The following is a 27,771-nucleotide window of genomic DNA, read 5'->3' on the forward strand; positions in this document are numbered from 1 at the left end:
AGCCTTGCAGACCTTGGCGATGGAAGATGATAAAGCAACAGCCGTTGGAGGATCCGACCAGGCAAAGGGTTCGAGTTCTGCTTCGAAGAATCCCCCCACCAACCAGGCTTAGTGCGATGAGGCCGACCCAATAGGAGTCAATAAGGTCAACAGTTTTTGTTGTACATAAATGAAATACATTTTGTTTTCAATTGTTGTTCGCTTAATCATACATGAGTGCAGTTTACAATTCAGTTTATTTACATAGGCAATATTACATGCGAACTGTTACAAGCGAACAAAATAATATTTTACAAGGAAAAACGAAACTTTAACAAAATCAAAAGCTAATTTACAATGAGAGCTGAGTTCAGGATAACTGATAGTATGACCGTAGGTGCTCGGCATTCCAAGCTCGGGGTGCTTTGGAACCGTTTAGCCTTTTGAGATGGTAGGTCCCCGGTCTGATCACCTTGTCGACCTGGTACAAACCTTCCTAGTTTGGTCCTAGAACCCCCGCACTTGGCTCCCTGGTTCCGAGGAGAACTTATTTTAGCACAAGGTCACCAACCTGGAAGTCTCTTCGCTTGACCTTTGAATCGAAGAACCTCTTCGCGCGTTGCTGGTAGGCTGCTATCTTTAGTAAAGCCTTGCTGCGGTGTTCTTCAACAAGATCCAGACTCACTCTCATAAGTGCTTCGTTTTCAACCTCATCGTACAAGTCCCTCCGAAGAGAACCAGTTCCTACCTCCACAGGAATCATTGCTTCGCAGCCATAGGCTAGCGAAAAGGGCGTTTCTGAGGTGGAAGTTCTCGGAGTTGTCCTATATGCCCATAGGACTTCGGGGAGATTGTCGGCCCAATTTCCCTTGGCTGCCCCAAGTTTGGCCTTTAGAGTGTGCTTGATGGTCTTGTTGACAGCTTCAACTTGGCCATTTGCTTGCAGTCTTGCGACTGAGACAAATTTTTTATGGATGCCCAGCTCGTCGCAGAACTGCTTGAACTCCTCATTGTCGAATTGTTTTCCATTATCCGAGATGAAGGTGTGAGGAATTCCATAGCAGCACACTATATTCTTGAAAACAAAGTCTTTCAGCTTTCTAGTCGTGATCGCTGCCAGCGGTTCAACTTCCACCCATTTTGTGAAATAGTCTATCGCGACCACGGTATACTTGACTCCCCCTTTTCTGACTGGCATGGGACCGATAAGGTCAATCCCCCACATGGAAAATGGCCAGGGGCTAGTCATCGTTATCAGCTCATGCGAAGGGGCTCGCAAAATGTTCGCGAACCGTTGACACTTATCACACTTCTTGACAAAATTGAGAGTATCTTCTTGGATCCGGGGCCAATAATACCCTTGATGAACAACCTTGTTCGCGAGAGATCGTGCGGCAGTGTGATTACTGCAGATCCCTTCATGAATTTCCCTCATGATATAATCTGCCTCTTCACTAGTCACACATCGAATGAGAGGGGCACTGAATCCTCGCCTGTACAGCTGGTCTCCAACGAGAGAGTAACGAGCAGATCTTGTTTGCAGGACCCGTGCCTCGACCTTGTCGTCGGGCAAGATCCCATCCTTGAGATACTAGTAAATGGGTGTCATCCAGAAATCTGATTGTGTTACATTCACGGCCTGTTCGGTCGGACTGATGCTCGGGGCCTCGATGAACAGAACAGGAATGCTATCAGGTGCCTCTAAGTCCAACGATGAGGCTATCTTTGCCAATGCGTCCGCCACAGAGTTGCTATCTCTGGGGATCTGGGTGATTGTAAAGTGCTTGAATGGCTCGAGCGCGGCCTTAGCTTCTTTCAGATAACGGATCATGTTTTCTTCCTTGGCTTGGTATTCTACTAGGATTTGGTTGACGACCAGCATAGAGTCGTTGTGGATGCTGATCGCGGTTACGCCCATTTCTCTGGCCAATCGTAATCCAGCGAGAGAGCTTCGTACTCAGCTTCGTTGTTGGTCACCTTGAATCCGAACCGCAAGATGTCGTGAATGCGAGCCCCTTCGGGACTCAAGAGGAGGAGACCAGCTCCTGCCCTTTTCCTGGTCGATGACCCATCGACATAGAGGCTCCAGGTCGATAGGTTCTGAATGGTCTCTTGGATGGCTACGCTGGGCTGTTGCTCTGACTCATTCGGGAGATAAGAGAATTCTGAAATGAAGTCAGCAACAGCTTGCCCTTTGATGGTCGACCTGGGCTTGTACTTCAAGTCGAACTGGCTTAATTCCATGGCCCATTTGAGCAGTTTACCCGAGGCTTCTGGCTTCTAGAGGACCTTCCTGAAGGGGTAATTAGTCATTACGTGGATCGTATGGGCGTGGAAGTAAGGTCGCAGCTTTCTGGAAGCGATCAGTAGGGCATAGGCTAATTGTGCCATTTCCAGATACCGCATCTCAGCATCCGACAGGCGCTTGCTCGCGTAGTAAACAGGCCATTGAACTTTTTCCTCTTCTCGAATTAGGGTTGCACTGACCCGAACTGAGAGACGGACAAGTACAGGGGCAAGATCTCTTGCAGAAGAGGCTTGGAGAGGAGAGGTGGCTTCCCGAGGTGTTCTTTTATACTTTGGAATGCTTGTTCGCATTCGGGAGTCCATTCGAATTTCTTATTGGCCTTCAGAACATTGAAAAACGGCAAGCAGCGATCTGTTAACCTCGATATGAAACGACTAAGTGCCGCTATTCGCCCGTTAAGACTCATAACTTGTTTTTTGTTGGTCGGGCTTTCCATATCGAGGAGAGCTTGAATTTTTTCGGGGTTGATTTCTATTCCCTGCTGGTTAACCATGTACCCTAGGAACTTACCCAAGGATACCCCGAACGAACACTTGAGCGGGTTCAGTTTCATTCTGTACAGCCAGAGGATATCAAAGATCTTTGCGAGATATGCTACGTGATCTGAAGCGACATGGGATTTGACCAACATGTCATCTACGTAGACCTCCATTGACTTGCCGATCTGGTCGGAGAACATCCGGTTAACCAGCCGCTAGTAGGTCACGCCAGCGTTCTTGAGGCCGAAGGGCATGACCTTATAGCAATACAGTCCCTGATCTGTAATGAAAGATGTGTGCTCTTCGTCTGGCGCATACATCGGAATCTGATTATACCCCGAGTATGCATCCATGAAACTTAGCAGCTTGTGCCCCGAGGTGGCATCCACGAGCTGGTCGATCCTTGGCAAGGGGAAGCTGTCTTTGGGGCAAGCTTTATTGAGGTCGCTAAAGTCAACGTAGGTTCGCCACTTGCCATTGGGCTTCTTTACCAGAACCGGGTTGGCGACCCAGGTCGGGTATAGTGCCTCCCGGATGGATCTGTTATTGAGAAGGTTGTCCACCTCTAGCTTTAGGGCGGAGTACCGCTCTGGATCCATCGCTCTTCATTTCTGGCGAACTGGTTTGGCTTCGCTATCGATATTTAATGCATGGCAAATGACATCCAGGCTGATCCCGACCATATCTGCGTGCGACCAAGCGAACACATCGATATTTTCCTTGAGGAAGCCTGTCAGTTCGGTAGCGAGCTGGAGATTGAGATTTTTACCGACTCTTAACACCCTGCTCGGCTCTTTCTAGTCGACCAGCACTTTAGTCAGGTCCTCAACTGGCCCACTGGAATGGCAGTCTTGAATGTGAGGGTCTAGGTTGTCCTCGGTCAGAACAGGTCGTGGATCGATCCTGCTGATCGCCATGGCCTGCCTATGATTGCTGCACGAGGTGCCCTTTCCTTTGTACGCCATCTGCACCGCTTTTACATAGCAGTCGCGCGATGCGCGCTAAGACCCGCTGACTTCCTTGATCCCCGTCGGGGTGGAGAACTTCATCTTCAGATAGTAAATTGAAGTGACAACCTTGAACTGTCTTAGCAGAGGTCGCCCAAGGATCCCATTGAAGGCTAATGGGCAGTCTACCACTAAGAACTCAATTACCTTGGTCACTTCGTCAAAATCGCCCCGCGTGACTGGGAGTGAGATTTTTCCCTTGGGGAGTAGATGGTCTCCCGTGAATGTACAGAGGGAATGAGGTAGGCTTCAGGTCGGCCTCATCTAGATTCATCCTTTCAAAAGTGGATGCGAACAGGATGTTCACAACACTTCTGTTATCCACTAACATTCTCTGGGTGTTATAGCGCCCTATCAGGGGAGTGATTACAAGGGCGTCGTCGTGGGGATGATGCAACCTGGCTACATCCTGTTCGGAGAAGGAGATTTCCACCTCCCTACGAACCTTTTGCGGTCGTTGTTCCGTACTCATCACTCTAATGGGGTCGTGATGTGCTTCGCGAGCATACCTTTCTAAGGCACCTCGCGAATTTCCAGCGAAGTGCGGTCCCCCAAAAATCAAATTGAGAATAAATACCCCTTTCTGATCGCTGCGCTTCTTACTCGGCTCCCCCCGATCTTTTTGTTTCGAGGGAGCAGAGTCATCAATGTATTCCTTGAATTGCCCCTTCTTAATAAGCTCTTCGATTGCTTGTTTCAGAGCTCGGCACTCATCAGTATGGTGCCCGTTGTCCCGATGATAGCGACAGTACTTTTTGTTATTTCTGGCTGTCGCGTGGGTTTTCATGGGCTCAGGCTCTCCGAGCAAACTAGCTTCTTCGGATTTATCAAGAATGGCAGATATAGAGGCGTTCAGTGGAGTATATTGGTGCCTGTCGCCATCGCGACAAGGAACAAGTGCATAGGACTTTCTGAGCTCGTAGTGAGGTTTCTTCCCTTTTCGCTGATCATCGGTGGCCGCTCTGCGATCAGCCCTTCGGCTTTCCCCCTACCAGACATACTGCCAGAAGCGTCGAAGTCGTGACGGCGGAGTGCCGCCAGCGAATTTTCTATCCAGAGGTATTTCTCCGCAAGGTTATAGAATCTGGTGAGGGAAACATTGTTCTCAGCCTGTAATTCTTTCCACAGGTCGGTTTGCGGGCGAACTCCAGCTATTATGAGTGTTCGGATGGACTCTTCGGGAGCATGAGCCACCTTGTTGAGTTCTTTGTGGAAACAGTCAATGTAGGATTATAGGGATTCATCCCTTTCTTGCCTTATGTTGCTGAGATAGCTCAAAGGCATCGAAAATTTTCGATTTGCTTGGAAATGCCGTAGGAACGTCATGCTCATCTAAGGCCACGAACTGATCGATCCCGCTGGGAGCGACCTTAACCACCATTTGGCATAAGAAGTTAAAGTCACGGCCAAACAACGGCATTTTGCAAGATCCGAAACCTGGTGAAGCTCCATCAGGTCGTTGAACTCATACAAATGATCCTACGGGTCATGGTTCCCATCAAACGGCCGCATGTCGGGCATCCTGAACCCCGATGGGAGTGGAGCAACTAACACTTCGGGAAAGAAGGGGGATGCAGATGCGACCTGGGCCTGCTCGTTTTGCTGCTCTCTCAGTCTGTCTAGAGCTCGCTGCAGCTCCTCAATTTGTGGTAATGGAACCAGTTGGGGATTGCTTTCACCCATGCGAGTCTGACCCTCGCAATTATGGTTCAGGAAAGTCCAGAGGTCGGACTCCTCTTCGCCTCGGCCGACACTTCCGGCCGCTCTCGACACATGCTAGCTAGAGGTGTGTGAAGGCGATGGATGGTGCGGGGTATTCTCACGACCCTCGCGGTGGTATGAACCGCCCCGCGAGGTGTGGGGACCACCCACATGATAGCAATCAGGATCGTTCTGCTGGCGGTGATAAGAATCGCCCTGCCCAGCACTTTTGCTTGGGTTCACCTGTGACGTGGCATGGGCAGCTCGGGATTTACTTTTTCATCGAGTCTCAGCTTTGCCGACACCCTGCTTGGGGCACGGTTTGTGTTCGCTGGCCCTTTGGAGCCCGTAGGCTTGCTTTTTGCCGCTTGGCTTTTGCCACTTGCTTACCCTTACGTCTACGCGCTGCAGTACTCGCGGCACGGCCTATTTCCCTTTGTCGCGCTTTCGGGCGACCTACAGGCGTTTTTGGCGGTTGCACCGCCCCAGCTGTTCTAGATGGCACGTCTTGGTCCAAACGGTCCAACCTTTGGTTGACCGTCTGGAGAGTACTGTTGAACTCTCCAGGTAGCTTCTGATGGCGGGGTCAAGTTGCAAAGTTGCTGGGATATCCACCGTAGCATTTTGTGGAACTAGAAGTATCTTGGAAGAGGTATCCCCCTAGGTTAGGGGAACTCCCTCAGCGCGCTGGTTGGCTTGCTCAGGTTCAGATTGGCAGGCCATTTGTTGCTGTAGGACCAGTAGGTTAGAGATTCTCCTGATGAAGGATAAACACTAAATCGGCCCCTCCTTCTAGTGCCTAACTGTTGATGCGTGATTTTGACACCAACTAATTTACACGTTCGTAACGTTGGTTGGCCAAGAGACACAAGTGAGTATGGATAAAGTGCGTAGTAAATGTAGTAGTGAGAGCTTTTTAAAGTGGTTCGGATGGTAAGGTAGCAAGTCCTACGTCCACCGATAGTTGTATTAATATTGTGGGTCAGGTCGCAACAGCGGACTGACTTACAAATGATTAGTGAAAAGTAAATGCAAAGATACAAGAGAGAGAGTGATAGCTAATTCAGAGTGTAAAATGGCCGAATCTCCTCAATAAAGGGGTCTTCTCCTTTTTATAGTGAGATGAGTGCAAGTAATCATCATTAAATTTGTGGGTTGGTGTGAATGTCAGGACACAATCCGGTTTTATGTCACATTGCCCACCTTCCAAACTGATTTCACACGATTTGGAGCAGGGAATGGACACGTGGGATCTCCACAGCGTCTGGCAAGTCTGGTGCACGCTTACCGTTCTGACAGGAGCAGGTCACACTCCATCACGTGATTTCCCACGTCAGCCCTTGATTTCCCAAGCATAACAACTGCATTCCACGTTTTGCTTTCTACAACACTTCAACAATATGATTGGAAGTAAATGATTAAATTCGGCATTATATTCCACAGCACATGGTAAAGTAGCATTTTGATTAACAAAACCTTCTTCCAGTGAGATTCTGGTCTTCGAAACGCCCTCATTTAGATTTGACAGTGGCTCTCGATTAACCATCTTGATCAAGAACACAACAGGCAAAACTATCATAAAAGCCGCAAACAACCTTGAGAATCTCCTGAGTCTAAAGTTTCCTTCAGTCTTTGATGTGATGGCAATGCTCTGAACATATTCGGATGCATTGGGAATGTTGTTGCTCAAGATTATTCTTCTGAGACTGTTAATTTGATTCCTATACTGATGGAGCCAGTAAGAAGACCTGTCACTCTACAATTATTATTATTATTTTTTTTATTGTTAATTAAAATCTTGTAATTTGATTGTATAAAAGCCCTTATTGAAGGGTGTTTTTGGACAAAAAAATTATAAATTCATTCCTTTTAATCAAATACATATAAAGGAAGCCTATGAAATTTTTTTAACACTTTTTTATATTTCATTTATGTAAGGAATTTTATTTCTATTTATAAAGTAACCGACCTACAATTTAAATTCAGGCTTAAAAATGGTAAAAATGGCATCCTCAAATGCTGTAGAATTTAGCTCAATAACTCAAGAAAAATATTTTAATTTCGAGTCTATATATTGTAATTATTTTTTTGGCAATTAAAATTCAACACGATAAAACTTACCCGAAAAATAAGAGAGAAAAGAAAAAAGAAACAGAGTTTTTTTTTTTAGTTGAATTTTTAATCTTGTAAAGACAACAATATCCCTAAAACATTGAGGTTCATTAAATTTTTAATGGGCAGTTTAGTCATTTAAATTTTTAAAAAGATAAAATAAAAAAGAAAGAAAGAAAACATTTTATAAAGACGTATATAACCCTCGAACGTTAAAGATTTTAAAATAGATTTGCATTCAGGGTGGCTTATAATTTTCAAAATATCGGGGTGTTAATTGAAATTATCCCTGCACTTCAAGCCATCTATTTAATCAAATATTTTCGTAATGAAGTGTTATTTCTTGCTGGATTGGTGAATGGCTTTCACCTTGCTATTTGTCAAGTAGTTTCTAAACTGGGTTGTTTTTTTAATTTAGGCTAATGTTACTAAATGTGTACAAAGCTGTAATGTGATTTTGAAGCATTAAATAGTCCCATGACTACTTAGTTTGAACAATTCTTGAATCTTTGGATTATTTGTTCGATTCTTTTATTTTATTGGCTTGTTTGTGGCTGTGAATCCTGTGAGTTCCCAATTTGGATTTGGAGAGGATTATGTTGATGAAGAAAAGGAGAAAAAAAATTCAAAGAAATCTGGGTTTCACTGGGGATTGTTTCAGTGCTGAGAAACTGTGGGAAAAGATTCAATTAGGTGAGAATAGTCGTAGAGATTATTTGGCTTTTTTCAATATTGTCAGTTTTGACATGGCCATTATTTAAACATTCAATATTTGGCTTTTTCAAGATTCAATCTAGTTTTGATGAAAATTTGATTACAAATTTGATTACAGGGTTGAAATGTCAGAGTCAAAGGTGGTGGGCTTTGCAATTTCAACATGACTAGGTAAAGCATCATATCTGCTTTTTTCTGCAATTATTTGATCTGTTGTTATTTTATTCTTGATGCATGTCAGCTCTATTTTGCGAAATGCGAACAGCTGTTTTATAGTTGAGCTAATATATTATTTACAAACCAGAAAATTGCCATGGTTGAATTGAAAGTTGGAGGAAGTAAACTGAAGTCTCTCCAAATCCTGAAAGGGTAGGGTTTGGTATAATGACCATTTGCAGTTTATTATTTTTGCAGCACTCCATTTACCTACCCTTTACAAACAATCGACAATTACCTTCATTTTCTTTTAAACATTTTTGTATTTAGAAGATTTTAAAATGCATGACCTTTTTTAATGTTAAAAAGTCATGGGATAATGAGTAGATAATATTTTATTTAAAGGATAAATAAGAGAATTTATTAAAATATGGTGAATGTTGATGTAATTGAAATGAGATGTGATAGGAGGGTTCTCTTTGTAATTTTTTAAAATTAATTGGCTCGCTTTAAGAAGAATGAAAATATGAGGTTTAGTTAAAAAGATATTAGAAAGAATGAGAACTAAAGTGTAAGTGATGTAAATAAATGCCGAGATTTCTCTCATTTCAGTGGGGTTAGGATACATTTGGTGATAAAGAGAGAAGTTATGGAAGCTCTAAGTCAAGCACATTTACCAATTTCCTTCACCTTAAATACTTTCTTGATTTACTTTGTGAGTGATATTAAAGATTTAAGGTTTTATTTAGTTTATAGCCTCTTAAGTATTCTTTTCTATTATTTCAACATACTGGGGGGACAAGCGGTGCGAGGATCCCGATATTTCTTCGGCTTAAATGTCAAAATAGTGAATGAAACTTTTCTTAAAATGTTTTTATGATAAATATTTTGCATTAATTATGTTAGTTAAATTATATTTGATAAAATCTTAAATTACATATAATGTATGTTTATTCTAGATACATTTAATTGCGAATTTGAGTTTTGGCATCTTTCTTATTACATACATTTATTAAATTTTATTTTAACATGTTATCCAAAATTTAGTGTTTAATAAACATGCATGTTGTTTCCCTTGATGATTAATTGGTTAAATCACTTAAAAGCCTTAAAAGAGTATGATTTAAGTTTTTTACTTATTTAAAATAATTTTAATTTAATGATAGGCCTTTTCATATAGACTCATGAATGGTTAGGTTTTGAGTATTTCAAGACAAATTGTGTTTTCAAATAATGACTTGATAAAGAATCAAAATTTCCTAATCTGGAAAATCTTATAAAGTTGGGATGTTACTTATTTGAAAGTTTTAAGAACATGTGGTATTTAAGTGGACATTGTAGGATGATTTTGAAAATTTATCAATTTGTGGGATGTCTTGCTCTCTTAGTCTTATAAGAGCACCCGGATACTATAAGAGAGAGAGGGCTGGGACTGGTCTTTATCAAGTTTTAAGCTTGACTTCTTGGTGTCTGTGGACTGCTAGGCTACTTCTGGGAAATACTTTTCCAAACCTCATGATATCAAATATTTTTTTTTTTTTTTTTTTTTTTTTTTTGCTTTTGTTGACTTGGTGTCAGTGGACTTCTAGGCTACTTCTGGGAAATGCTTTTCCATACCTCATAATACTTCAATTTTAATTTTGGCTCCTGTTGACTTGCTAGGATTATTCTCTTTGCTTGGTCTTTCGTTTGCCTTACCGTTTCTTTACCATGCCTGTAGGGGAGGCTTTTCTTTCTGCTTTCCTGCAAGTGCTTTTCGATAGATTGGCTTCTCGTGAGTTTGCAGAATTATTTCGCGGCAGAAAATACGATGACTTGCTGGAAAAGTTGAAGATCACACTGCTCAGTGTTACTGTATTGCTCAATGATGCTGAGGGGAAGCAGTTTTATTATCCTGCAGTGAGAAAGTGGCTGCACATGGCTAAAGATGCCCTTTATGATGCAGAGGATATATTGGACAAGCTGGCTACTGAAGCTTTAACATCCAAGTTGGATTCTGAGTCTAAATCTGAAGCGAATCAGGTAACCAATTGGCGACTCATTTCAAGCCCTCTTAGTCCTTTTAGTGGAGGTGTCAATTTCGAAATAAATAAGATTATTGAGAAGTTGGAACTTATTGCTAAGTATAAAGATGTTCTTGGTTTGAATGATGATGTTAAGGGGAGGTTATCTGGAAGCACACAAAGATTACCTACAACTTCCTTGGTTGATGAATCTTGTGTTTATGGTAGGGATAACGATAGAAACATGATTATCGAATCACTATTAACCGATGACTCAGGTAGTTGTAAAGTTTGTGTAGTTCCTGTAGTTGGCATGGGCGGCGTTGGTAAAACTACTCTTGCTCAACTTGTGTATAATGACAGCCGAGTGGAGCAGCATTTTGATTTGAGAATTTGGGTTTGTATGTCTGATCGATTCAATGTAACGAGGGTGATAACAACAATTCTCAGTTCTGTCACTTCAAAATCTGTTGATGTTAATGACTTGAATCTGCTGCAACTTAGTTTGAGGGAGAAATTAGAAGGAAAGAGATTTTTGCTCGTTCTAGATGATGTTTGGAGTAGGAGAAATACTGATTGGGATCTCATTTGGAATCCATTGAAAACAGGAGCAAGAGGAAGTAAAATAATTGTAACTACTCAAGATAGCAATATTGCAGCAAGTATGGCGACTGTTCCGGCTCATCATTTGGAGTGTTTATCATTTGAAGATTGTCTGTCAGTTTTCATGAATCATGCATTTGAGAATCCAAACTTTAATTTATTCCCAGATTTGGTGGCTTTTGGAACTGAGATCGTGAAGAAGTGTGAAGGTCTACCCCTGGCAGCGAAGAGACTGGGAATTCTTCTGCGCTCCAGACCGAAAGGCGAATGGTATGATGTCTTAAATAGGAAAATATGGGATCTACCGGATGATGAAGGTGATATTCTTCGGACGATAGGATTAAGCTATCATCACCTTCCTCCTCACTTGAAGCAGTGCTTCGCATACTGTTCAATATTTCCTGCAGATTATGAATTTGACAAGGAGTCACTGGTTTTGTTATGGATGGCAGAAGGTTTTGTGCAGCAACCAACAGGCAGGAAAAAATTGGAAGAAATAGGTGTTGAATATTTTGATGAGCTAGTATCAAGGTCATTTCTTCAACAATCTGTTCACAACAGTTCACTATATGTAATGCATGGCCTCATGAAAGATTTAGCTCAATTTGTTTCTGGAGATTATTGTTTCAGATTGGACGATAAGGTGGTGGATGGTGATCACAACAGAATTTTTGATAAGGCTCGTCATTCCTCGTACAATCGCAGTAGACGAGAAATGCTCAGAAAATTTGATGCCTTCCATGGAGTTGAGTGCTTACGCACTTTTCTGCCATTGGATCCGACAGGAGAAATTGGAGCAAGCTTTTTGGCTAACCAAGTTCCCCATGATCTCTTGCCAAAGCTAAAATACTTGAGAGTGCTGTCTTTTAATGCCTGCCGCATCACTGAATTGCCGAATTCAGTTGGTGAATTGAAACATCTACGCTACATAGATCTTTCTCGCTCAGCAATCAAAACTTTGCCTGGCTCAATAGGAACTCTTTACAATTTACAAACTTTAATCTTAGTTGAATGCTATTCTCTGAGTAAGTTGCCCACAGAGATGGGAAACTTAACAAGCCTTCGACATCTCCGGATTAGTGGAAGCAGGTTAAGAGAGATGCCAATGCAAATGTGTAGATTGACGAATCTTCAAACGTTGTCTCATTTTATTGTGGGTAAAGATTCTGGATCTGGAATTGGAGACTTGAAGGACATTCATCGACTTCAGGGAGCACTTCTTATTTCAGGATTGCAAAATGTGGTCAGTTTCACTGATGCAATAGAGGCAAATTTAAAGGACAAGAAGGATTTGACTCAGTTGGCATTACAATGGAGTAATGATTTTGAAGATTCAATAAAGGACAGAGATGAAGAAGAAGTGTTTAACACGCGCCAACATCACAGAAAACAAAAGGATCCCACCATCAGCAGCTATAAATTTCCACAATTTCCGAGCTTTAGAGAAACCTTGGAAGCTTATAGGCAGGAATCTGTTGAATTACAGTTGGATCGTAGTAGCAATTTGGATGATTCAAGGAATGAAAGAATTGAAACAGATGTACTTGAGATGCTGCAACCACACAAAAACATAGAAGAACTCATGATCAAGGACTATGGAGGTACAGGGTTTCCGAGTTGGATTGGATCCCCATTATTCTGCAATATGGTACTTCTGCAACTTAGTAACTGTCCGAAGTGTCAATTTTTACCACCATTAGGACAATTACCCTCACTCAAAGACCTTACCATTGAAGGAATGAAAAGAATAAAAATGGTGGGTACGGAATTCTATGGGGATGGGTGCTCTTCTGATCTACCTTTTCCATCATTGGAGACTTTGAAGTTTGAGAACATGTCAGCATGGGAGGAGTGGTCTTCTAGTGGACTTGAAGGTAGGGGTGACTTCCTTCGGCTTCAAAGTATTGAAATTCAGAATTGTCCGAAGCTGAGAAAATTCGTACAACACTTTCCTTCCTTGAAGAAAATGACTATTAGTGGTTGTGAAAAATTGGAAGCTCTTCCAAGGCATCAGACAACTGACAGCTTAAACCAAGGTGGAGAATTTTCTTGCCTCCTCGAACTTTCTATATGGTCATGCCCGAACTTGATGGAGTTACCAACTTGCTTTCCTTCCTTAATAATATTTCAGATGCCAAAAATTAAGAATACTTCCAAAGCTTCCTTCAATTTCTGAACTTGAGTTGACCAACTGTGATGGCGAGGTGGTACAAAGCATTATTGGACAATCTTCGCTTACCTACATGCGAATGTGTCAAATTCTCAATCTGGCATCTCTAGCTGAAGAATATTTTCAAGACTTAACAGCTCTTGAAGAATTACAGATCTCTCAACTTGGTCAGCTCACAACTTTATCAAATAATATTGGATTGCAAAGCCTCCTTTCGCTCCAACTGTTGGAAATTTCACAATGTCCATACTTGGAGGAATTGCCGGACAACTTGCACAAACTTAAATCTCTTAAAGTATTGAGGATTTGGAATTGTCCTTCCCTCGTGTCATTAATGGGGTTGCCCTCCACGCTTTTGGGACTTGAAATCAAAAGTTGTGGAGCTTTGCAGTTTTCACCTGAAAGGATGATGCATGATTCCTGCAGAAGCAAGAATCCCTTCTCACTTGAATATTTGTTTATTGAAGGATGTGCTTCTCTCATATCTCTACCAAGAGATGAGCTGTCTGGCTCACTTAAAGAACTTGAAATCCAAAGCTGCTCGAATTTGCAGTCCCTTCCAGAGGAGATGATTTGCAACAGTAATTTGCTCGAAACCTTGAAAGTTTCTGGGTGTCCTTCTATTGCATCTTTCCCAAAAGCAACTTTTCAGTTGCCCAAAACCCCATCCAACACTGTCATGAAACTTAAGGAGCTTATTATCAGCAATTGTATGAATCTTGAGTCGTTACCCGAAGGCCTGCAAAACCTTACATCACTTGATCACTTGGAAATAGCTGACTGCCCACTTCTTCAGTCATTTCCTAAACCTGGCTTGCCCACCTCGATGCTTCGATCAATCAGAATCTACAATTGCCAGAATCTAAAATTTCTACCAAATCGGATGTATAGCCTTACATCTCTTGAAGAACTATGCATCAATGGTTGCTCCGGTCTTATGTCATTTCCAGAGGGTGGACTTCCCACCAATTTAATAACACTTTCGATCCTGAATTGTGAAAATCTCAAGCCCTCATCTAGATGGGGCCTTCACAAACTCAATTGTCTTACCGACTTCTCCTTTGGTGGATGTCAGGGGTTAGAGTCATTTCCAGAAGGCTGGTTGCTGCCCACCAATCTATCCTCTCTTCATCTTGAGCACCTGCCAAATCTTAAATCCCTTCCCAAGGGACTTAAAAACCTTAAAAATCTTGAAACTCTAGAAACATGGAATTGTGACAGCCTCCAAACCGTGCCAGAAGAAGAGCCGACTAGAATGCTTCTGAGTCTTTGGGATGGCTTTTGACCTACAGATAGCATTTTCGTTTACTGACAGCCATTTTCTGAAGAAAGAGTGCCTAACTTCATTTTATGTGTTTTAGTTAAATCCTGGTCCAAGAAAGATCACAGCCTGTGTAAACACAGAGAAGTGTATCCATTGGATACTGATAATGGCGAGTTCATTTTCTGAAATTGTTTGCGGCGTCCCTATTTTCTTTAGTACCACAAATTGTCAATGAAACAACTATTACTTTGTCCTCAATACAATTTCATGTTCCAAATCTTTCTGCTATTCATAAAAGCCTCCAATATAATTGCATCCACAGTTCTTTAAATTAGGATTTTGCCAATAAAGTAAGTATCAGGCTTTTAGTTTATTACAGGTTTTACAATTCTTCAGGTTCCCAGATTCCTTTATCTTGATGCTCCATTAGTTCTTTACTTTTAACTTTCTACTTAAACAATTATTCTGGCTTTTTTTTTTTTTCACATATAACAATAATTCTTGATGTTATATTATTATTTATTAGTTAAATAAATATAAGTACTAATTTAATAAATTGGTATACACTCTTGTCATACACTCTTGTATATGCTGTCACAGTTAATAAGAATTTTAAAGTCTGAAATTGGTATCCATAAGACATCCATAACACCTGCACAGGTAGAAACAATGTTTTTTGGATGGCCAGAATCAACATCTGTCCACAAAAAGGGAACTTTCAATAGAAAGAAACAATCTAAACTTGTGAAAAACAAGAGTATCATCCCATTAGTAAAGCAATGCATATTGCAAGAAACTGTTTTAAGAATCCAAGCTCGATAATTTAAGACACTCACTTTGGCACTTCCTAAGACAGATATCATTCCAATTGGGGACTTGGTGTTGATTAACACAAACAGTTCTCATACATGCATCAGCACAAGCATCAATTGCGGAGACACCACAAACAGTGACACAAGTATCAATTGCTGGGTCTTTTGCTAGTGCATCAACCTTTTTTAGCATCCTCTTTGAAGTGCACACTCTCTCACATACAAAGATATCATGGAGCTCTTTTCTCGTCCTTCCGTGCTCTTCAGCCTCTGCTCTTCTGCTGTCCTTTTCTTCATCCTCATAGCTTGCCCAACAACTACCACTGGTATTACTGCACTCAGTAGAGACCACCATGGATCCACCATGCCTGTTGAAAGCACAAGCTTGGGATGTAATTTCATGACTACAAACTTTGTATTTAGTAACAAGATTAGTAGACTAAGTATCCACAAAAAATCAAAAAATAAGGAAAGGAAATCAAATCTATACATACTGCAACAAATAACCATCCCTCCCTTGAACCAAAAGCCAAATACACAACCTATTTGACGCCAAACCCCTTCCCTATTGAGAGAAAGCACAAACTTGTATACCCACATAAATGAAAATAGGAGTAGGTTAGCACTTTTCTAGGTGAAGCTCCGTGCCACTATATCTAGTAAGACATAACAGCTACACAATTTTTCCAGGACTTGAAGTTGAAAATTTCAATCTAATAAATATTAGTATTTGCATGCGTCAACAGAAAAATTTGAGAAACAAACCTTCTCTTCAAATACTTTGACCAAGTGCTTTTCCGTTTATTCCACTTAAGAACAATCAACTGTTGTAGTTATGCCATAAGATACATGAGAAAGTTTTCGATATCATAATCTCGAGTAGCTCCAAAAATCAAATGGAGAAATCATTTACATATTAATGAATTATCTGATACTCGAATACGAACTTAATTTCTAGAGTTTCAATTGAGTAGTTTCAAGTTTCCAATCAAATCCAAATATTTAACAGGTACAAAAAAAAGCTAACCACAAATGTCGATAAAACTTGTAGATTTCTTGACTAACAAACTATCAGTAACTACAAAATTGAAAATAATTTAAAAGAAACAATAAATTTAAACAGCAGATCCTCTAGTTCAATTCCTGACCACAATATTTCACATTATATGGAATATGAGTCTAGAAAATTTAGATAAGCACCCATTTAGTACAATGTAAGAATTGAACGAAAAAAACTTGATCAATTATATTCTATTTTAATGAATTTGTTTGAAGAAAAATCGAAAGGTTTCATTTTGCACAAGTTACATAAATCTTAAAAAAATAAAAAAAAGTCAGCCATTTACCAAGCCTCGACTTCAACTGACGCAGATGAGTGCCGGTCCAATTAAGTTAAACAGATTTCTTCATTTCAGGACGGCGGCTCGAGTCTTGGTAATGGCGTCAGGTTGAGGCTTGAAATCGGCGGTGATTAAGAGGCTTAGGGATTTTACGGCTAGGAAACAGGAGTGACGAATTTTTTTTTACCTCCAACGAGGGAAGCTCTGTGTCACTTTCTTAAACAATAGGGGTCCCATATTTCATAAATAGGTTATAGGTATATGATATTCCGTTTGAGGATAACTACTTCTGTTAGTCTAAAGTTTACTAAAAATATTCTAAAATATACAGAAGTAGAGCTGGGTATTTGGGCCCGGGCCTAAAAGCTTAGCTCCAAAACTCGATCCTAGGATCGATCCTTGAGAGGATTGGACCTAGGAGGCCTGGTCCCAAAGGAGGAGGGCTTGAGCCCTCCATTGAGCCCTCCTCCAGGTCCGAGCCCGGGCCCAAAAAATTTTGTATTTTTTCAATATAGTTCCCTGCTAAATTACATAAAACCCTCTGTTAATTTTAAAACAAATATAAATTATGAGGGCTAAAAAAAATTTTACAAAATTTATAAAAACAAAAAATCTTCCAAGTGTAAAAATTTTATAAAATTTATAAATTTTACCCTTAAAAAATACTAAAAACTCCCTATAAAATTTTTTTGCCCCCAAAATATGAAAAAAATTGAGGGGGAAAATAAAATTATCCAAACCCTATGGGACCGGTCCTAGGACCAGTCCTGGGCCCATGGGACCAGTCCCGACCAAGGCTAAGGCCTGGTCCAGGTCCTGGTTTTTCTCATAGGCTCGGGACCGGTCCCAGGCCCATGAGTGACTGGTCCCTGCCTGGGGCCACAGGGGACCAGTCCTTACCCACCTCTATACAGAAGTTTGAAAATACACTTAAACACCCTTAAAAGCCAATATTTAATATAGAATTATAAATAAACCAAAAATTAAGAAAAATAAATTAAAAGTTTTCTTATATTAAAAATTTTTTTCCCATTTAATTTATTTTCCTTAGTTTGTATTAATTTTTTGTACTTTTTCAATAAGATTCTATCAAAGAAGGTACAAAATTAAATTCTATCTACTTTTTCAAATTAATTTTTTTAAAAAGAAATAAACTACAAAATTAAAGAGAACCCATAAAGATCTAAAATATTACAAACACATCCTCATCTGATATCTGGTACTATGCTCGTCGGTGCGTTCATATTAATTTTTCATTCAATTAAAAACAAAAACAAAAAGTCGACACGCGTAAACAACTAGTGCTAAGCAAACTCCAAACTCCAATCCGAAGTCTCCTCCACCTTCATTTCTCTTTCTTTCCTTCTCCATTCTTCCATCAAACAATTCCAATATCCATTTCTCAGCAATGGTTACACCGCCCGTTACACCGCCAAATCCTCAACAAATACAACAATTCCTCTCCTCCGTCCTCTCCCAACGCGGCCCCTCTGCGCTTCCCTATGCCGAAGACACCAAGTGGCTCATTCGCCAACACCTCCTCGCTCTAATCTCAACCTACCCTTCTCTCGACCCCAAGACGGCGACCTTTACTCACAACGATGGCCGATCCGTTAATCTTCTACAAGCCGAGGGCACCATCCCCATGCCTTTCCAAGGCGTCACCTACAACATCCCCGTCATCATCTGGCTCATGGAGTCTTACCCCCGCAATCCGCCCTGCGTGTACGTGAACCCCACACGCGACATGGTTATCAAACGTCCTCACCCCAATGTTAACCCTTCGGGCCTCGTTTCAGTTCCTTATTTGCAGAATTGGGTTTACCCTAGCTCCAATCTTGTCGATCTCGTACGCGAGTTGAGCGCGTATTTCTCACGCGAACCGCCACTTTATTCGCAACGTAGGCCTGCGGTTTCAAACCCTAACCCTAACCCGAGTTCTAATTCTAATCCGATTGCATCGAATTACGGATCGTCGGCTGGTACGCGTCCTCATCCGGCTCCGGCGCGGCCGTATCCGCCGTCTCCGTACGGGAGCCGGGTTCAGCATCCTCCGCCGCCGCAGACGGATGACCCGACGGAGGTTTATAAGCGGAACGCGGTGAACAAGTTAGTGGAGATGGCCCACGGGGATATTGTGGGAATGAGGAAGGCGCGTGAGGCGGAGATGGAGGGTTTGTTTAGCACACAAGCGTTTTTGAGACGTAGAGAAGGAGAAATCGATAAGGGTTTGAAAGAATTGCAAGACGAAAAAGAAGGATTGGAACAGCAATTGCAAATGGTGTTGATGAATACAGATATTTTAGAAGCTTGGGTTAGAGAAAATCAAAACAAAACCAAAGATTTTAAGGATTTAGATGTAGATAATGCGTTTCAATGCCTGGACGTGTTGTCAAAGCAAATGTTGGATTGTACAGCAGCCGATTTGGCAATTGAAGATGTGGTTTATTCATTGGACAAGGCGTTGCAGGAGGGATCTGTGCCGTTTGATATTTACTTGAGGAATGTAAGGTTATTGTCAAGGGAGCAGTTTTTCCATCGCGCCACTGCAGCCAAAGTTCGGTCGGCGCAAATGCAGGCACAGGTTGCGAGTATGGCTGCTCGGTCTTCACATTATGGTACATGAAAGAAAACTGAAGAAGTTTGTGTTTATTGGATTGTTTACGAAAATTGAAGGTTTAATATAACAATTAGTTGAAGTTTAGCTACTAGTGAAAAGTTATTCATGTCATTCATCCGGAAAAAAGAAAAAAAAAATTGATAATGTTATCAATTTTGGTCTCTTATTATATACCTATCTTTTTTTTTTTTTTTTTGAACTTTGGATTTAGATTGTTCACTGTGCATTTGTATTGATAGGAAAGAATAATATACATTTATCTCAAATGATATGTGAATATTGGTCAATTTGATGTTCTGAATTTTTTTTTTCATTGAGCTGATAAGAAACTGAGTTGGCGTGCTTATGTTGATTCTTATTATTTCTTTAGCAGAACTGTATTAATTAGTAAGCTTTAAAGGAAGTACCATAACTTCTGATATAGTATTTTTGTATACATACATCTAGTAATCATTAAGCTCTTTATGAAAGTTTGCAATTGTTATTATATCAGTTTCTTTTATTAATTACATATCTTGTGGCAACTTATTGTTTAACAACATACTGCTTTTGCTTGTTGATATGATCATGGGCATCGTTGGTTGTCATCATCTTGTCTCGCTTGTTTCACTGTAATTGATATTGAAGGCCTTGATCATTTTGGCCCAAAATAGTATGGCTTTAAAGTCCTTCTCTTTGTTTTTTATTTTTTTCATGCAATGGAATTTTCAGTGGAAGAAATTTAGAAATTGTTTATTTGAGAATTTTTCAAGCCGTGAACTACCATCATTGCTTTTTATTTCACAGGTGTGTACTTTTGTGGCAATTCAGCTGTTAATTAACTTGAGATTCTCATATTGTGACAATTATAAAGGTTGCTAATTCTTCCATGTAATGGAATTTTCAGTGTTGGAAATTTAGAAATTGTTTATTAGAGAACTTTCCAAGCGGTGAAACTAGCATCTTTGCTTTTTATTTCACAGGTTTGTAGTTTTGTGGCAATTCATCTATAAATTAACTTGAGATTCTCATATAGTGACAATTATAAAGGTTGCTAATGCTTCCAGAGGCCATGGCACTTATATCAGTTTAGATGATTATGGGAGATTAATTTTTTAGCAAACCTATAAGTTCGTACTTAAGGATTTTTACTCCTGTAAAATTTTGAAGACACTTTAACCCAAACCCTAATCTTGACTATCTAGATTATCAACTAACTTTAGATAGATTGGCTCTGTAAATCTTCTCCTGGACAATATGTTCAGCTGCCTCTCCCATTGTATTTTCACTCTTGCAATTTACTTTTTTTAAGGTCATTACATCTCTTAGCATTCTATTGAGATTTTATAGTTGATAACTTCAGCCAATGCCTTTTTGTCTTTAATTATCCACATGTTTTTATAGGAAATAGAAAAAGATGTGTATTGATGTACGGAAAAGAGAAGTACAAGTGTGGACTAAGTATGCACTAAGAACACAGATTACTCTCTGAGAATTGGGTGGCTGGGGGCTAGGGTGGTAAAAACTATACTAAAAGCTGTAAAAACTCGGGTATAGGTTGTGCTGTCCTTGAAGAGAACTATACTTCATTCAACTTAAATGGGAAAAGGTTGTAAGATAGTTGATTTCTTAGTTGTTTTTGTAGTAAGGATTAGTCATATTTTACAAGGACTTTGTCAGAAAAGGATTAACAGATGCATGATTGTATAGCTTTTGTCCACTTAAGGGCTATATATTATTTTGGACACTTGGTCCACTTGACAGCTAAATCTATCTTTAGATTCAAAGCAACCAGGAGAACTTACACGAACTTGAAAAATATAGGAACCAAAACCACCTTCCGGGCACCAGTAATTCTATGTTAGTAAACATGGGAGGTGGGGAAAGAGGGAGGGCAAAGGTTGTGCATGCATATATGTGCAGTTGCTTGTATGCGTGCTATATTTTTTTTAAATACAGAAAATTGATTTTGATAGTTGGAATTACAAGGTATTAAGATTGATGATTGATACTAATAATTTTGAAAACACGGTTAATGAAATATTATTCTTGAACTTATTGTTGATTTTGAATGCTGTGACAAATTTAGGGAGCCACACGAAGGGTGGATATAAGTGCAAGTTCATGTAGGGATTTGATATACTAAGTCAAAGATGAGAAATTATTAACTGAAATTTAGTAAGAATCATAGTAGGTATGATTAATTGTTGAAAGCGAAGTGATTGTGGAAGATGTAATGTCTTGGTAGTCAAAATTAAGCTTGTGAAAATTGGTCAAATGTTACTCTCTGGTTTGGGTTTTGATTGAAATGATTCACTGTGAATTATTTGATTATTGACTGTTAGATCTCTTGGTTTTTTTCTTTTTTCACACTTGGTAATTTGAAGTTGGATGAGTGTCGCGGGTGCAAAAGTTATTAGTTCTTCTCTCCCACTTTGAATAAGAAAAAAATATATATTATGTGTCGTGAGGAGTGGACTGAATTGTTTTTGTAAAAAGAGTCATCATTGACGTTGTTGGTGTACATATCAATAATTTTTTGTGAAAATTTCAACAATATTCTTGCATAAAGGGTATCCTTACCCATCTGCATATCTGAATTTCAAAAAAAAAAAAAAAATAGGAAGGAAATTTTATAACCTCATGAACCTCATTTTACTACCGTGACAACAATCTTCAATCTAAAGTTCCAAACAAAAATAAAGACAATTTAACAATTTTATAGGCTATTTATTTGTTTGACGAGAAATATAGGAAACTGACCAGATTTGATTGTTACAACATCTTTTACATTACATAATATTGTATACTGAAATTTTTCTTTTCTAAAATCATTCGTGATGATGTACGACAAAATTCTAGAGTTTGTAGTATGCTTTTATTAATTAAAAAAAAAAAGAACATTGATAATGTTATTGTATGATACTTTTGTCCACATAACTTTTTTTTTTTTTTTTGTAATTAACATAGATATAATATTTTAGACAGTGCCTATTTACATTCAAAAATATGCTCTACAACTTATTTTGCTAAATATACATCATACTAAAATCTAGGGAATATTTTTTTAAATCACATTTTAACAAATTTATTGGTTTTTATTAGGGGTGATCATGGGTAAAGGGTATACTCGGAATTGGCAGGTGCTCGGATCGCCAATTCTGGGTAGGAACCGAAACTGACCCTCATAGGGTAGGTTTCAATTCTGGAAATTTGGAATCTAGAATTCCCCGTTTTGGTTACAGTTCCTACAGTGTAAGAATCGAGAACCAGAATCGGAACCTACATTCGGATACCCTGCTGGGAACCGGTTTAGGAAACGGGGGTGAATGTGTGAATTTTGTGAACTATTAGGGGTGTATTTAATTTTTTTAATTAATAGGGGGTAATTAATTTTACAAGGTACCCAAGAAAGGAACCGAAACTTGCATTTCAAGTTCCAGTTCTGGTTCCTAATAATTCCGACGGGTACCCGAAACTGCTCACCCTTATACTTTTTAATGTGTTTTTTGTTCAGTTAATTATTAATTTATCGATTTTATTACTAATATTTTTTAATGAATATACACTTTAAAAAAATAATAATAATAATGGCTTATGGGTGTAAATAATCACACCATTTTCTAGATTTCCATAAAAACTTAAGAAGAGAAAATACGATGATACGAATATGATTATCAATAAAGCTACGGACACCGGCATTTTTACACCGAAAATGTGTACCGGCCTACGTGTCTCTTGACTCACACCAGCAATCCAGACGCGTTATTAAATATTTTTCTATTCACTTACATGGACTCCTGTCCATATTATATGGACGGGGGTCCATTTACTAATGACCATAAGTAAAATAGAATAAAATATTTTTATAAAAATTAGGGACAGCAGTTCATAGGTTATGGACGGCTGTCCCTAAATATTGGACGGGTGTTCATATTTTAATGGACGCCCGTTCATTAACAATATTTTTTAAAAAATTAAAAAACATTTAGGGACGGCCGTCCATTAATTTTGGACCGGTGCCCGCAAATAAGGGATGCCCGTCCTTAACCAAAATATGAAAATAAAATAAAAATATTTGAGGACGCCCGTCCACAACTTATGGATGGGCGTCCGCAAATAGATATAGCTTTCTTGGTTTACTATAGAGGTTATTTTCTCTGCCAGGAAGCCAAAACTAACTAGCGCCGAATCCACATTCTCTCTATGATTTGTGGTGAATATTATTATCTTCTATTCTCCACAGCATGACCATAGACCATCAGTGAAATTTAACAACCCTAAAAGTGTAACCCTTCCATTCTCTTCTCCATTGTCATATTGCGACTCCATGTGCTTTTTTGACGGGTGTGAATGTGATCTTTTCTTCGACATTCTATCCGCTTTTAGATCAACCGAGGAGTCTATATCCTCGATTACAATGATTGAACGGTTTGTAGTTTGTATAAGCAATGCTCTCAGCTCTAAATTGTCTGTAACTTTGGTGAGCTCAAGATCATATACGTCATAGCAAAGGTAGTTAGCCATGGCAGCAATTAAAATTGATTTTCCAGATCCTGGCACCCCATAAAGCAAATAACCACGTTTCCAAGCGCGTCCAACTCTATGGTAAAACTCTTTGCCATTAGAAAATACGGTTAAATCGTCCATTATCTGCTTCTTGAGTTCAGGTTCAAGTGCTAAGGTTTGGAAAGTAGAAGGGTGACGAAATGGAACAGAAACCCCCCTGACTCGTAGGAGGCATGGCCATTGTTAGTAAAGAGTCTTCTCTCACGAGAGACACGCTAACGTGATGAAATTAGCGAGTGGTTAGGGAAACAGAAGAGAAAGACAGTTATTTATGTTGCCTTTGGAAGCGAGTTGAATTTGAGTCAAAATGAGTTGACTGAGTTGGCTTTGGGGCTTGAGTTATCTAGATTACCTTTCTTTTGGGGGCTGAGAAATCGGGATGAAACGATAGTTCTTCCAGATGGGTTCGAGGAAAGAGTGAAGGGAAGAGGAGTGGTTTGGACGAGTTGGGCACCTTAGCTCAGGATATTAGCTCATGAATCGGTGGGAGCATTCTTGACTCACTGTGGATTTAGTTCAATTACAGAGTCGCTTTACTTTGGACATCCATTGGTTTTGCTACCTTTCTCCATGGACCAAGGGTTGATTGCTAGAGTGTTTGCCGAGAAGAAGGCGGGGATAGAGATAGCGAGAAATGAGGAAGATGGAGCATATACACGGAAGTCGGTGGCGGAGGCGTTGAAGTTGGTGATAGTTGAAGAAGAAGGAAGAATTTACAAAGAGAAAGCAAAGGAATTGGCGCGTTGAAGTTTTTCTTTGTTTTGTAAAACCAAAATAATCTTACGGACACCCGTCCCAAAGTTTTTTTTTTTTATATTTTGGTTAAGGACGAGCGTCCCTTATTTGTGGACACCTGTCCAAAATTAATGGACGGTCATCCATAAAGAATGAACGGCCGTCCTTAAATGTTTTTTTTTTTTTTAAATTATTAATGGACCCAATATTTAGAGACAGTCATCCATAACCTATGAACGGTCGTCTCTAATTTTTATAAAAATATTTTATTCCATTTTACTTATAAATGGGCGTCCTTTAAATGGGGACTTCCGTCCATAGTAAATGGACGCTCGTCCATATAATATGGACAAGAGTTCATGTAAGTGGCCGTTCACTAAAAAAATATTTAATAATGCGTCTAGATTGTTGGTGTGAGTTAAGAGACACATAGGCCGGTATACATTTTCGGTGCAAAAATGCCAGTGTCCGTAGCTTTATTGATATGATTATATAGGATAAATAAAAATTTTAAAATCACTCCAATTTGCCCAGTAAGAGTACCGTCCCGGTACTGTAACCACTCCCTTGTTGTAGTCGTTAAGTTCGTTACTCCATTAAATCTCAAAAAATTTCGTGAACTCTACAGTGTAGAGAGAGGTAGCTCTCCACAGAGATGTTGAGCTCACAGCTCTCAGTCTTCTCACCACCACGGCCCACAAACTCACCGCCACCAATTCCCCACACTCTTTCCCAAAGAACCCACATTCCCTCTCACGTCTACACTCACCCGGCCGCTCTCCTCCTCGAGCTCTGCACTTCTCCAATAGAGCTCCGCCAAATCCTCCCTCTCATCCTCAAAAACGGCCTCTACAACGAGCACTTGTTCCAGACCAAGCTCGTTAGCTTGTTCTGCAACTACAATAGCCTCACCGAAGCCGCCCGCGCTTTTGAACCCATTCCGTGTAAATTGGATGCCCTTTATCACACTTTGCTTAAAGGGTATGCAAAGTTTTCATCTTTGGATGAGGCTGTAGCGTTTTTTGTGAGGATGAGGGAAGATAATGTTGAGCCTGTTGTGTATAACTTTACTTATTTGTTGAAGGTGTGTGGCGATAAGGGAGAGATTCGGAGGGGGAAGGAGATTCATGGGCAGTTGATTGTTAATGGGTTTTCGGAGAATTTGTTTGCTATGACTGGGGTTGTTAATATGTATGCGAAATGTGGGCGGATTTATGAAGCGTATAAGATGTTTGATAGAATGCCTGAGAGAGATTTGGTGTCTTGGAATACGATTATTTCTGGGTATGCGCAAAATGGGTTGGCGGGGAAGGCGTTGGAGTTGGTCGTTCGGATGAATGAGGAAGGTCGAAGAGGTGATTTGGTAACGATTGTGTCAATTTTGCCCGCTGTTGCGAATATGGGGGCTTTGAGAATTGGGAAGGCTGTTCATGGGTATGCTGTGAGGGCTGGGTTTGAGTCGCTTGTGAATGTTGCTACTGCATTGGTTGATATGTATTCAAAATGTGGGTGTGTTGGGACTGCGCGATTGATTTTTGATGGGATGAAGAGTAGGAATGTTGTTTCGTGGAATTCGATGATTTCTGGGTATATAGAAGGTGGAAATGCGGAAGAAGCGATGGTAATTTTTCTGAAGATGTTGGATGAAGGAGTCGAACCAACTAATGTTACTATAATGGAAGCCCTACATGCTTGTGCCGATTTGGGTGATTTGGAGCGAGGAATGTTTGTTCATAAGTTGTTAGATCAGTTCAAACTTGGAACAGATGTTTCTGTGATGAATTCCTTGATTTCAATGTACTCCAAGTCTAAGAGAGTTGATATAGCTGCTGATATATTTAGAAAATTGAAGGGTAAAACACTGGTCTCTTGGAATGCTATGATATTAGGTTATGCGCAAAATGGTCGTGTAAATGAGGCTTTAAATTACTTCTGTGAGATGCAATCGCACAATATAAAACCAGATTCATTTACGATGGTGAGTGTAATCCCAGCTCTGGCGGAGCTATCAATTACACGCCATGCAAAATGGATTCACGGACTTGTTATAAGAAATTGTTTTGACAAGAATGTTTTTGTGACAACTGCTCTTGTTGACATGTATGCAAAATGTGGAGCAATTGGCACTGCAAGAAAGCTTTTTGACATGATGAGTCAAAGGCATGTAACGACATGGAACGCCATGATAGATGGATATGGCACTAATGGACTTGGAAAAGAGGCTGCAGAACTTTTCAATGAAATGCGAAAGGGTGTCATCAAACCCAATGATGTTACATTTCTATGTGTCATCTCGGCTTGCAGCCACTCTGGTTTGGTTGAGGAGGGACTTAGCTACTTTACCAGCATGAAGGAAGATTATGGCATAGAGCCTGCAATGGATCACTATGGTGCCATGGTTGATCTTCTTGGCCGAGCTGGCAGACTTAACGAGGCTTGGGATTTCATTCAAAAGATGCCATTTGAGCCAGGTATTACTGTGTATGGTGCAATGTTGGGTGCTTGCAAGATTCATAAAAATGTTGAGTTAGGTGAACAGGCAGCAGACAGACTGTTTGAATTGAACCCTGACGAGGGTGGGTACCATGTATTGCTGGCTAACATATATGCTGCAGCTTCAATGTGGGACAAAGTGGCCAAAGTGAGAACTGTCATGGAGAAGCAAGGGCTTCAGAAAACTCCAGGCTGCAGTTTAGTTGAATTGAGAAATGAGGTTCACAGTTTCTATTCTGGTAGCACAAGTCATCCCGAATCAAAAAGATTATACGCTTTCCTTGAGACACTCGTAGATGAAATCAAAGCAGCCGGTTATGTGCCTGATACCAACTCAATTCATGATGTGGAAAACGATGTTCAGGAGCAGTTGCTCTGTAGCCACAGTGAGAAGCTGGCTATTGCATTCGGACTTCTAAATACCAAACCAGGTTCAACGATACACATTAGGAAAAATTTGCGAGTTTGTGGGGACTGTCACAATGCAACCAAGTACATTTCACTTGTAACTGGACGATATATAATAGTGCGCGATATGCACCGGTTCCACCATTTTAAGAACGGGGTCTGCTCTTGTGGGGATTACTGGTGATTTTGCCCTGAGATAATTCTTGATTGTAGGTTTCTTTATAGTGGTCTTGAGTGTAGATACACGACGTTCCTGATAAATTTGTTATTATTATTCGAATACATAGAATAGGCATGACGCCAAGATGTCACGAAAAAC

General features: G+C 40.1%; 4 protein-coding genes and 2 pseudogenes across 4 annotated transcripts; 4 read left to right on the forward strand and 2 right to left on the reverse strand.

The window, feature by feature from the left end:
* Positions 1-10,085: 10,085 nt before the first annotated feature.
* On the forward strand, positions 10,086-13,238 carry LOC116125989 (putative disease resistance RPP13-like protein 1). The gene has a single exon (XM_031411694.1). The coding sequence runs from the start codon at positions 10,167-10,169 to the stop codon at positions 13,236-13,238; it is 3,072 nt and encodes a 1,023-aa protein (XP_031267554.1). The 5' UTR covers positions 10,086-10,166.
* Positions 13,239-13,305: 67 nt separating this feature from the next.
* LOC116125990 (putative disease resistance protein At3g14460) lies at positions 13,306-14,517 on the forward strand. The gene has a single exon (XM_031411696.1). The coding sequence runs from the start codon at positions 13,306-13,308 to the stop codon at positions 14,515-14,517; it is 1,212 nt and encodes a 403-aa protein (XP_031267556.1).
* Positions 14,518-15,052: 535 nt separating this feature from the next.
* Positions 15,053-16,476, reverse strand: LOC116126086 (annotated as a pseudogene).
* A 1,442-nt stretch (positions 16,477-17,918) lies between these two features.
* LOC116126033 (protein ELC-like) lies at positions 17,919-19,614 on the forward strand. Its single transcript, XM_031411726.1, has one exon. The coding sequence runs from the start codon at positions 18,057-18,059 to the stop codon at positions 19,272-19,274; it is 1,218 nt and encodes a 405-aa protein (XP_031267586.1). The 5' UTR covers positions 17,919-18,056; the 3' UTR covers positions 19,275-19,614.
* A 2,266-nt stretch (positions 19,615-21,880) lies between these two features.
* On the reverse strand, positions 21,881-24,362 carry LOC116125991 (annotated as a pseudogene).
* Positions 24,363-25,206: 844 nt separating this feature from the next.
* Positions 25,207-27,681, forward strand: LOC116125992 (pentatricopeptide repeat-containing protein At1g11290, chloroplastic-like). Its single transcript, XM_031411697.1, has one exon. The coding sequence runs from the start codon at positions 25,207-25,209 to the stop codon at positions 27,634-27,636; it is 2,430 nt and encodes an 809-aa protein (XP_031267557.1). The 3' UTR covers positions 27,637-27,681.
* The last annotated feature ends 90 nt before the right edge of the window (positions 27,682-27,771 follow it).

The sequence above is a fragment of the Pistacia vera genome, unplaced genomic scaffold (assembly GCF_008641045.1).
Source record: "Pistacia vera cultivar Batoury unplaced genomic scaffold, PisVer_v2 Contig174, whole genome shotgun sequence".
In the NCBI taxonomy this organism is placed as follows: Eukaryota; Viridiplantae; Streptophyta; class Magnoliopsida; order Sapindales; family Anacardiaceae; genus Pistacia; species Pistacia vera.